Source organism: Cephus cinctus, unplaced genomic scaffold (assembly GCF_000341935.2).
Source record: "Cephus cinctus unplaced genomic scaffold, Ccin1 Ccin1_scaffold0860, whole genome shotgun sequence".
Lineage (NCBI taxonomy): Eukaryota > Metazoa > Arthropoda > Insecta > Hymenoptera > Cephidae > Cephus > Cephus cinctus.
The window spans coordinates 26,171-38,902 of NW_014333445.1; the positions used below are offsets into that span (position 1 = coordinate 26,171).

Below are 12,732 nucleotides of genomic sequence, written 5' to 3' on the forward strand. Positions count from 1 at the left end.
CCCAAATAAAACAACTTTTGCCCTAAAATATTTTTTCATCAGTGCATTATTTTAGAAATATTCACCTCGGAAGTTTTTAAATGAACACACGGTATTACCAAAATAGATATGAAGAAATGAAATTCCAGCATAAAGACAGTTGACAGAATGATTTACGCTGCGACTACTACCTACACAATAATCACTGCTGGTAAGAACCACATTAAAATATTTTATATACATATATAGGGTGTCCCATTTTATCTTAGACACTGCAATATCTCGAAAACAAGGAGTTTTTGGAAAAAATGTTTGAGACAAAAGTTGTCGGGTTCATAGGGGGCCATGTAGTAAGATATTTGAAGTTTTGGCTTGGGGCCTATGTTGGGCCCTGTGAGACCCAAGTCCATTTATTTAAATGAAAACCCCTATTTTTTATTGCAGATTTGTGATGTATGGAAAAAAAAGTTCTGTTCTTGATTATTTTTCGATAAACCCTCTGCAAAAGACGCAAAAGGTCCTCGAAGTTCAACTTTGAAATACGTTACAAATTCTAGTTATTTGTTAGTGATAATGGTAATATGGACTGGCGATTTGATAATCTAAATTAATGTTGGGCCTCGCGACTGTTTTGGACTCAATGGAGCCCAAAATTCATTAAACAATTTTCAAATTCATATTAAAAACATTTAAAAAAATCAAAATCCTGGCGCGTCTTGAGGTCAATCATGCACGAATTATATTTGTTATAGACATCTTTTTTTGTTTTCCACCGATCTCTTATCGTACAAAGATTTGTGAAAAGTATACATATTGTGCAATTAGGGAGAAAAAGTGGAAAAACAAACACCCCGGAATCGTGAAAGGCAAGGGGACTCACAAAAAACAATCAACCTGAAATTGTAATTTCTGACGTCAGATTTGAAACCAGCGAACTCAACAACCCCCTTATACCAGGTTTCATATAAATTATGTAAAGTTTAGAATTTTTGATCACCGTATTGAATTCGCCATTCTAAAGTTTTAATTTTTAATTTCAAATTCGAAATCAAAGACTTCAACAACCGTCTTATAACAAGTTTCATACAAATCAGACGAAATCTTGACTTTTGGCCAGTTTTTTTAGCTGCTATCGGACTGTGTATTGGCTGGGTCGTTAATTGATCTTACCTTAATTGGCAGGATTAATATCCTGTAACTTGAATTTAGTCAGATTATCAAATCGTCAGTCCATGTTACTATTATCACTAACAAAACAAGCCGCAAATTGAAACTTGCAATTTGCTTCATCCGAATCGTAGTTAGTGTGCGAGGTCCCTATACTTATGAGGAAGCATTTACATTTTTTTTAATCTTTGGCTTCCTCATAGATGAATTTTCATTTACTACAGAACAGCAAAATTTCAAATTGATATAAAATTAGATCCGCTTGGTCGATCTTTGCTAAATTTCATATGTATTACGACTAGACGATATTTCATACTTGCAAAGAATTGCGGTTTGATTCGTTGAAGAAAGCGCTAGTTACAGGGATAAAGTTGACTTTTCGAAAAATTCAAAATATCAAAATCAAAACTTCTCGATGGATTCGGCCCAAATGCAATATCAACCAACCTTGGATACAAACCTCTTCATCGAGAACTATTTAGACGAGTATCACAAAATGTGCGATCGCTAGAGTGGTAACGTCCTTTTTTTGGGAACTTAAAAATGACATAAAATCCGAACTGCAGCTTGAATCATGACGAATTATAATCAATGAAGGGGTTATAGAGCTGCACGTGCCTGCGAAATTTGAGGCTGTAGCTAAAACCGTTCTCGAGTTATACACGTTTGAATTTTAGGAGGCCATTCCATACGCACACTCGCACATACACACACATACACACACATCCGGACATTTTCTCCAAATGTGTTTTCTTGACGTTTTGATACAATCTGAACATGATGATATAAAAATCTCGAAAGAAAAAATTGCCACCGTCACATAGCTTTCTCTATGAGGAAGCAATACGCCTCTTGTTTCTTGTTTCCAATAGGCATGTCTTCGGCGACGTCATCCTGCACGAAGCCACCGAGAAACAAAAGCGAGGGAAGAAAACTCAGAGTTCGTAGGTGCCTACGTTTCTCTTGACGCCTCCCTCTGATTGGTCAACTTTGACCTGCTTCCATTTAAAAACTATGACCTTCCGGACAAAAAGAAGGTCATTTTCGTGATCAGTGAAGCCTCCCGAACACCGCCATACCCACCTGGTCAGGTAGTTTCGGAACACCCTGTATATACGAGCGATTCCATCAGACTTCAGCCACCCGTATTTTTATTTGCTGTGCTACGTGAATCGATCATTTTTTATTTTGAACACAGATATCCCGGAGATGGTAAATCGTATTAAAAATTATACAAACTGAAAGTTTTGTGTTTTTTTAGTGTCTACGATAAAAACATATTTTAAACATTTTTTGAGTAATCTAAACCTGTTTTCAAAAAAAAAGAAATACTGAAAATATGTTTTCCTGACCAAAGGAAACGGTTACGGAATTTTGTTAATATTCTGTAGACAGAATATGAATTTTGTGCAAAATTACAAATTGGGACATCCAAAATTACAACATAAGACATTTTTTTAATTTATAAGAACACTAATTTCTGTTTAAAATCTTAAACAAAAATAAATAAATAACTTGTAATAAATTTAAAAAAAAAAGTAATGCGGGCTTTAAGCTTATAACCCTAAAGAAAGTTTTTTAATTTATAAGAACACTAATTTTCGTTTTTCTGATTAATTTATCTCTCTGTATTTTTTAGGGGTGAGACTGTCTTTAGGGTTATAAGCATTACTTTTTTTTTAAATTTATTAGAATTTATTTATTTATTTTTGTTTAAGATTTTAAACAAAAATTAGTGTTTTTATAAATTAAAAAAATGTCTTATGTTGTAATTTTGGATGTCCGAATTTGTAATTTTGCACAAAATTCGTATTCTGTCTACAGAATTTTTAAAAAATTCCGTAACACCGATATCGATGGCGCTTTGGTCAGGAAAACCCATTTTGTGTATTTCTTTTTTTTGAAAACAGGTTTAAATTATTAAAAAAAATTTTTTAATGTTTTTTTATTGTAGATACTAAAAAACAAAAAACTATTTTTTATAATTTTTTGATACGATGCACTGTCTACGGGATATGTGTGTTCAAAATAAAAACGTTCGAATCCACGTAGCACAGCAAATAAAATACGGGTGGCTGAAATCTGATGGAATCGCTCATATATGTATAGAAAATTTACTTCTACTGAAAAAATACGGGAAATAGATGTTATATCAATATGAAATATGATGTCGGTCATAAATACTGTAACAATGATACACCTGTTCTAACAAACGAACCACACTCTATTTATTCAGTAACCTATTGTTATGTGATATTTACTTACCCAGCCAAAACCTTTGTACGCTTGGAGTAGCAATCATCTAATAATCGTAGAAACGCTATTATAGAGTGAAAAGTGTCCACTAATCATGGTATAATAATGAAAACAACAATGTGTACAATTGAAGAACATAGGATATAGTATATAAGAAATCTATAGAAAGACATGGATATTTGATACCCAGAGACGGAAAGAAAGCCAATCGTAAAAGACGAAACTTGCAGAGTCCCACTATCCGGTAGAATAAGCCCCATTTGGCAGAAGCAAAGAGGTAATAGAAGGAGGGGGTTCACCTCATATATGCTGCATCTGGCCACGCACGCTCTACAACCACTTCCTCGTTAGTCGGTGGAAGATAGCGTCAAGAGTAAAAAAAGTACCGGAAAAATAATTTTCTGTGCGGTCACAAGCGGTGCGACACCATACGTATAAAACAATCTCCTACGAAGTACAACGAATATTTTAATACAACAAAAGTTATTATCATGAAAATATCCGCGAATACCTGGTGTGTCCTTCTTGGTGTTTTGCTTGTTTTTTGCACTGTGCATGCAGATAAAGTCGGCAGTGCTGCTGACTGTCTCCTTCAGGAAAACAGCCTTTTTTGTCTCAAAGAAAAAGTATCCATAGAACTTGATAAAATTGAAACAGAAGTGTCAGGCAGAAAGAACGAGATTCCTATCAGCAAGGTTATCGAAGAAGCTGGAAGTCTTGTGAGTGATGGAGTTCAGGTTGCTCTTGGGGTTGATGATGCCACTGATGACTTCATTGAGGACAGTGAAGAACAGCAAGAGGAAACTCGTGGTATTGGTAAGAATCATTCCTAGGATTTATAACTATGGACACGTAATCCTTTAGACAAAACATTACGCAATTTCTACTTGTTTTATTCACATAATCTTCATCTTAGATCTTATAGTGAATTGTGCGCGATAGCAATAACCTCATTATACTCTTTATTTGTTAGGCTCTTGAGGCATAAAGATATCCTAATTATAACAGGAAATGCATAAAATAATAATAAATATGTAACTGGCATACGCTACTCAAGTTTTTAATTTTTTAATTATTTGTTAACATTGGAATATTTTGACGGCACAACTTCTCCTCAGGTAATAATTACTTATACTAAGCATACTTACTGCTTTTATGTCAGTAAAAAAAAGAAAATTATTAATATTAACCGCGTAAATAATTAAAAAATATTATTAAAATTGTTGACCAGGAATTGATTGTACCCACGTTGTAGATATCTTCATTACATCGATTAGTAAATTATAACTACCTCTCCAGGTAGGTATAGTAAAAATTCCACTGGTCCATAATCGAGATATGGAACCAGGGTGAGGTTAGGGTGACGGTTCAAGGTTTCTGGGTTAGCAGGCCCCAAAGTTTGCCGGTTCACATGATAATCCTTAGGTCGAACTCACCTGCTCGCATGCTCGCTTAATTCAGAAGACGAACTTAAATCATTTTCCTTTTACAGTATTGAAGATCGGAAAAAACACTAACGTGTTTAGTAATACCGTAATATGTCACTCGGAAGATATGATTATCGCTGACGATGCGTGAAAGAAAGTTACTATTAATTAAACCAATAATTGAATATAATTCATTCCATTTAAAATTTGTCTACCTTTATGGAAGTAAATTTTTTTTTTACTTTTCGTAGAGTTAATACCCGAACCGCAATCTGCTAAAAAAAAGTTTGTATTTACATACATTTTATTTAATCTGCTTTAATAATAATTAAAAAATTATAACAAACGTCCAGTTTAAAAATTTTCGATTACATATCTAGAAGGTGGATAAACTTTTATTAGCGTAATATGAAACTGTCCGAGATGATTCTTTTTCATTTTAATTTTGTATTTCTAATAATGATATAAATTGCGTTCTAGCATATGGAATAACTTAGATAGCCAAAGAGAGAGACAGAGAGAGAGAGAGAGAGAGAGAGAGAGAGAGAGAGACCTCTTTTAGTCCCACGATGAAAGTTCATTCGTTTTATGTGTCATACTGAGCATAAAAATTCATCAGAGAAAAATCCAGCGCGCGAACCCATACGTGTACTTTATAACGGTGAACTGTGAGTCGTATATAGGATACTCTATAGAAAAGTATGTCACGTTTATTATGAACATTATTAGGAATTAACGCACATTCTGAATAAAACGTACTTTTAAGTCACATAAAAGTTATTAATGAAAAACGTTCTTTGTTTCAGAAGAGGCACGCAAAAAGAAATTTGGCAAAAAGAAGGCTAAAAAAGGCTTACAAAAGGTTCTAATGGTCGCCATGTTGATTAAAAGCAAATTGAGTTTGCTTCTGCAGCTGATATCAACCCACCTTCAGGTCAAGTTTTTCGTTTTGGCTGTAATCAGCCTTCTTCTCAACTTAGCACGATTCTGGATTGATTTGAAGAAGACGCACAGTCCTAATAAAGTCATCTATTATGAACATGCTCAACATCAACATCACTATGACCACGAAGATGATCACGGCGGTTATTGGGGAAGAGCATCAATTGAGTCGCCAGATGATTTAGCTTACAAAGCTCATATACCTGAGCATTAATTATTTTCCTTTAAATTAACTGATGCACGAGTTTTCATTTAATTCTTGTTTTACTCACACGAAATTATTTATTTATTTATTCATTAATATATTTATCTTTGCGAAACCGATATTGTCATTCTATTACACGCATTAAAATTCATATCCTCATCTTAAACTTGTCATAATACGGTAGAAAGTTGCGTGATAAAATTCTGTCTTTATAATTATTTCTTGTTATTATTCCGTGGGTGACATTGAATCAATTAGAATTCCCGTTAGGTCAATTTCTACGTGATACTATACTGGCGATAAACGAAGCGTCCTATGACGTATGCATTGATTATTAGAAGAATTAGAAGTAATTTTTGCAAATCTTTTTTCCCCTTTAATAATATCTGAATCTGATGTAATTTGTGCAGACTAAAAATTCGTCATAGAGATTTATCCAAATTTAATTTATTCATATTTTGCGTTAATTAAAATATATTGTTTTTTTTATAAAAAATAAGACCTTTTTCATAATTCCTTTCCTACCCAAATAATTGAGTAGCTCAGTATTATACATATACTGTATTCATTTTCAATACCTCTTATTATCCCGAGATTAGCAACGGGGTTTTTGATTATCAACAAAACGGATCTGAACTATATTACCAAGTAAACCACACACGAGATGACGAAAAAACAGGTAGACCACATACAACAATGTTAACCACGCAAATAATAATTTCGAATACCTTAAAATTTGAAATGATCACAGGAATATTGAAGAATTCTGAACCATGGTTTTTGCGTAGGAATATTTGGGCATCGATAGCGATTATTTGGACTGCTAGGGTATACGACGATACTTCAGTTCATAATCATAATCATAGTAAATGGCAATCAGAGTTATAAAAGTATAAGAAATAATGATTCGAAGTACCTAAACACTTCAAACGGTGATTGGAATATTTTTTTAATCAAGGCCAACGATCAAAAGTATCCAGACATCCAGAGGGAAGATGTTTTGGCACACGGAATAATTATTTGGAGTATCAGTATAATAAAAAAAAAGGATAATATGGGTATAAATAATAGCAGCCGGCAGGATATTCAGGAACATCTGATGTGGGGAGATTACGGTTTCCGGAACGCCAAGTTTTGACGGTGGATTCAGCATCTCTCAACTAAGGCAAACAAATGTTGAAGAGTAATAAAAGTTTATATTGGCATTATTTTGGGTTTACCCGTCCGACCTAACAATGGATCACCTTGTGTGATGGGCCACACAGAGTTTTGTGGCGTGCAGTGAACTTGATGGTCTTCTGTATAAAAAGACGGACCTTTATCCAACAATTATTATATCTCGAAAAATAATGACAATATCAATTTTTACCACACGTGAATTTTGATCCAGTTCGATCCATAGATGTTAAATATTATACATAGTTAAACTTTTGTTTCAATCACAATTATTAACTACAACCAACATATACGATTTATTTACCAAAAAAGTTTGATACCTCACAAAATAATGTAAATATCGACTTTTATCACTATTTCACTTTCATTCACCTTCATTCATACATATTAAATTCAGCGTCAAAGCTTGGGGCTCCGGAAACCGTAACCTTGCCAACATTTGGATGTAAAGAACAATAAAACGAACCTGACTATAGATATCGGGAATGATAGTCTGGAATACTTGGACGTTGGAACGGTGAGTCGGGATATTTTTTAATTTTTTAGAAATTTGTTGTGAGCGCAATTTATCACGAGATACTGCCAGAAACTAGTATTATTCGTAAACGATGCGAATTGCCATCAGAAATATTTTACGATTACAAAATGTTGACAGATGTCAAAATCGGCCCAACAGCAGTCCAGATTCAATTCCATCACCCGCCACAATAACAAAAATTTGTTTCTCTTCCTTTACGCATAAGCAATATTGATAGCATAAACAAAAGATTTTTACATTAAAAAAAATAAATTACTGATCAGTTTGAGAGAAAACAATTGCCGAGGGCGAGCGAGCGAATCAAAGAAGTTCGAACTGCTGCCGAATAAACTCCAATGAAGATTATTATATATAATTATATTATATTATATATTATGTATAATGCAAATTATTATGTATAGAATAGAATAAAATAGAATAAATAGATAGTATTGAGATTCCATGAAACATATAATAAAAAGAGACGAAAAGTTTGTACACAATCGGAAATAACATATGCCCTTTTATGTTAAATGTCTGCTTACGAGAAAATCTTTGTATTCTTGCGCATTGCTTATGCAATGACGCGTCTTGAATTATTAAGACGTCCAATAAGATACAGGCTGTTCACCTTGTCTTTACGTTGTGGTGGGAAATAATGCTTGAAATTTATACACCGATGATAACGACGATAAAAATTATGAATAGTCGTTATACATATATACAATAGAATTTTGTTTTAATTTGCAATAATCCTTATGAAAATGCCAGTTTAGTAATTATGTAACTTATACAAATGTTCGATAAGGATATTGCATCAATTCCGTATAATTTACGTTTTTCGTCTTAGGTAGGAAATAATGAGTTTTTTTAGAAATATTCGAAATGTTGCAGATATTCTGATTTTTCAATTAATAAATCTTTTGAAGAGCTTTTTTGGATGGAATTTTATGTTTGTAAGATAGTAGTAATATGTGAAGAAATTTTAATCAGTGAGTTTTAATGAAATGAAACTTTTCTAAAAATCATTGAAAAAAACTCATTCTGAATTTTCCTTATATATGAAATTATATTTTCTCTGACAATTTTTAGTAATAAAGAAATTCATAAACTATCAGATAAACTTAATTTTGTCAGACAGTTCAGAGTAGTCATTTACATCTAACATAAGTGAATATCAAAGACTTTCTTTAAGAAAGTCGAATAATAAGGAACATCGGAAAAATTCATTTTTGACAAATTTAAGATATATAAGGTGTTAAGGTGTTAATTAAAATTGAAGATTAACATTGACATGAAAATATTTCTTTCAGTGACATGTCTTTGAACGAGGTTTCAGTATTATTGACCATCTATTTACAGAGATATGTGAAATTAAAATAGTGAAAATTTCACTATATAAATATACTTTATATGTTAAAACAGCTATATTCTTTTCCGAGATGTCTTAGCTTTTAAGTGGTGAAACTCCTTTTATACCGAATATGACTACGATGATAAAAAAAAAGATCTTGGAATTTTTCAATTCATTTTTTATTATATTATTTAAACAATGTGATGTGGAAATTAATAATTGATTAATATCTGTCCTTCCACTTGTTTAAAAAAAAATACCTTACGTAGAAATCATTTTTGTAATGAACAATATACAGGTGATTATTGACCCAAATAAGAATACTATTATTATATGCATATATCACAGTGCTGATGCCGCCTTAACAAATTTTCCTCCGGAGCAGCTATCGATACGATTGGATTTCAACACGCATTCATAATACTGCCATCAAATTTTAATGTATTCTGGCATCAATATCCTTATTTGATATAGTGAGTACAAATATGCATGTATACAACATAATTAATACAATGAACTACTAATGCGGCAGCATATTTCTACTCAACGTTTAATCAGTGATTATCAAAATAGATCCAGATTAAACTTGAGGTTTTCAAAAGATATTAGGTAACTTCTGTGTTATACTAATAACACTTTCATTAAAATATACCACATAAAAATATAACTCTTTTATACAATTGAGTAGAGCATTTAGTTGTAGATTCATTATATCTCATATTTGACATTTAGCTTACAGACTTTCATCACTCGGAACTCTGACATGATCTTGGGTGTCGTCAATGTGGAGAGCATGTCTATTTTGTGATATGTCCTTCCTTGAATTAGAATACATTTCTGTGATTTATGTTAGTCAATAGTTTTTTTTAAAATTAAAATATGATACAAAAAAGTGATCTTTATTTAAATGTGTCATAAAAGATATGTTTCAGAGTTCTTCTGGAGGATTTTGACGAAGCTCATAAAGTTGCCTTCAATATGAGTTTTATAAGAGATCTTTTAGTTTCGTGTTATCTGGGTAAGGTAAGGATACTTTCAGAGCGGCCGTGTCGGATTTTTACAATTTTTCGCGCGTGATATAGCCAAACTGAAAACTAAAGGTTTCAACACGTGCGTTAAAGCCTTCCGAATGAGATTCACCTATTATGCAATTGAAACAGTTAAGGTTTATGAATAAAATTATTGTTTTAATAGCGTTTCTCGGCTATCGGGGTTTCTAACACTCGAGAAACACCCATGTCGTAGTTTTTTACTCCTGCGCGTACCCAATTTGTGACCCCCTTGGGGCAATTTATGACGCCTGCGCGTACTCACTTTCTAACACTTCCGAATATCCCCATACAAACGAGTGTCAACAACATAGCAACACAACCTGAATTATGTGACGCACTTATTGATAACGCGAATTTGAACAAATATCTAACAAAAAGTTAAATATTTTCTCATCTCATCGATAGTTTGGTTCCAGTTAACATGTTGACACCATTTTTATGTCGTTTTATACTTACATGACGAACAAAATTCACAACAACGTAGCTCGTCGCAACTAGTGCTACCGTCTAGCACTGCCGCTGCGGAGCCACTCAGACGCCTGTCGCACTATTCTTTGGTCAATTTCTATTCAAAAATATTTGAAATAATTTAAAGTGAAAAACGCTTTTTAATTAGCAGGTTATGATAAAATTATGCCATTGGGATCACAATCTGGAACAGTATCACTAACTGAGCCGTTTACCTTATATTTTGCTCTTAGTTTATTGAATTCAAATGAAACCTCTCAAGACTTAATACTACGAAAGATCGTTATCCAAGTCTCGAATAATGCCAATTCGTGGGAAGCATTTGTCCATGTTTCTCATGGTCAATGACCATAAGAGTATTCGATTTCGCAACGGGTACTACCGTACCATAGATATCATTGAAACTGCTAAGTATTCATCCGAAAGACTCGGTCTTCATCGTGCGACCTCTATGGTTTTTCGGTTCCATGAGATGCCCTCGAATTTTCATACATTTAGCCGTTTAGGAAGGACACAATTTTTGGAGCGATGCCAATTTGCCAAATACATACAAATATTATCAATAAAATAAAATAAACTGAAAATTAATGAGAAACATAAAAAAATACTACGCTAATGCGATTGTTTTTGTTTTATAAAAAAAAATAATAATTCCCATTTTTTTATAAAGTAATATGAGAATATTGGTCTATTGTATGATGTATTATATTCATGGAGTACTGATGACAAATTATTGATCTCTAAAATATAAGATAAGTTTATTCCATAAGATGCGTTATATACATGATTCAGTTTTTCCGCAGACTGTTCTACGCATCAGAAGATGGGCCAACCCATGTAAAAACTATTTGCATCGGTCCTTCGAGAATGACGTGAACGTCTGGATGGTCATTGGCAGACTAAACGTGATGAAGATACTGATTCTGCTTACTGAGAATTAGCCATTCATACAATATTCAAGATCCTCTGAAGGCTTGACTATATAACACCCTTTTTGCGGATCTTGTGATCAGTCTTCTTGCCTATCTCGGGCGAAATAAATCATATTACAAACGTACGAAATTTCTTAGACGTGTCAAATTAATATTTCTACTACTTATAAGCTTCAAATTTTTAATCATCACGTAAACCAAAATAGGTATAAAAATTGTCAAAAATGTTTCGTGTCAAGTTCGTCGTAATATTTATAGCATTAACAGTCGGTATCATAGCGTTTCCGCAACAAACATCAAAATCCAAGAGGCCAACATCAATTTTCAAAGTAAGAATTTGCAGAATTGAATCTACTTAAAAAAATTTAATTATCTAAAAATGATTAAATCCTTGACATTTCACGATGTTAGATGCAATTATTTCTGTACATTGTATTTTTCCTAGAATAAATTGTTCAATTTGGAACTTCCGGACAATGCTACCACTATTCGAGAAAATATTATCGACACATTTTCCTGTAAAGATCGAATTTACGGTTATTATGCGGATATAGAGAACGAGTGTCAAATATTTCACGTGTGTCTACCACATGGAAAAAGCTCAACCAGATGGAGTTTTATCTGTCCCGCCGAAACCAGATTTAATCAGGTAAATTGAATGGTTTTATATAAAAGAATGTTTTATACATTTTTTTATTTTTATGTATCTTATATAGAATAATTTTTTATATATTTATATATTTTTGATAATTTTAGGCAACGTTCGTCTGTACTCTCACTGAAAATTCAATACCTTGTGAACAATCTGAGCAATATTACACATTAAACGAAGAAATTGGTAAAATCGAGAATAAAGAGCATACGAATAACACATATGTACCGGAGTGGGAAACAGAAACGAATACGACAAAGCCATTTATAAAAATCGCTCAAGACTCCCGACGAAAGAAAATTCAACCTTGAATATTAATTCCAAAATACATGAACATAAATTAATCGCTTATTCATTACTAAATTCTATTGTAATAAAATAGACAAAAGGACAAAGAAAAATTATTAAAAAGTTGGTTAAGATTAGCGAAATAAGTTATTTATGTTTCGTTTGAAATATAAAGCTACATTATAAGAGTGCAATCATTAATAGAACTTGTTCATTTGATGAATGACCATTAAATACGGCAATGTTAATCCTGTAGCAAGTGCCAGGGTGAATCCTATTGTGAATCTATTACCCTTCCTAATATCAAAGGGGAATAC

General features: G+C 32.6%; 2 protein-coding genes across 2 annotated transcripts; both read left to right on the forward strand.

Moving 5' to 3' along the window:
* Window positions 1-3,747: 3,747 nt before the first annotated feature.
* LOC107270989 lies at window positions 3,748-6,411 on the forward strand. Its single transcript, XM_015746517.2, has 2 exons — window positions 3,748-4,218; window positions 5,636-6,411. Exons 1-2 carry the CDS (start codon window positions 3,894-3,896, stop codon window positions 5,983-5,985), a joined length of 675 nt encoding a protein of 224 aa, XP_015602003.1. The 5' UTR covers window positions 3,748-3,893; the 3' UTR covers window positions 5,986-6,411.
* A 4,804-nt stretch (window positions 6,412-11,215) lies between these two features.
* On the forward strand, window positions 11,216-12,687 carry LOC107270995. The gene is made up of 3 exons (XM_015746527.2): window positions 11,216-11,804; window positions 11,921-12,124; window positions 12,232-12,687. The coding sequence occupies exons 1-3, from the start codon at window positions 11,700-11,702 to the stop codon at window positions 12,436-12,438; spliced, it is 516 nt and encodes a 171-aa protein (XP_015602013.1). The 5' UTR covers window positions 11,216-11,699; the 3' UTR covers window positions 12,439-12,687.
* Window positions 12,688-12,732: the final 45 nt, after the last annotated feature.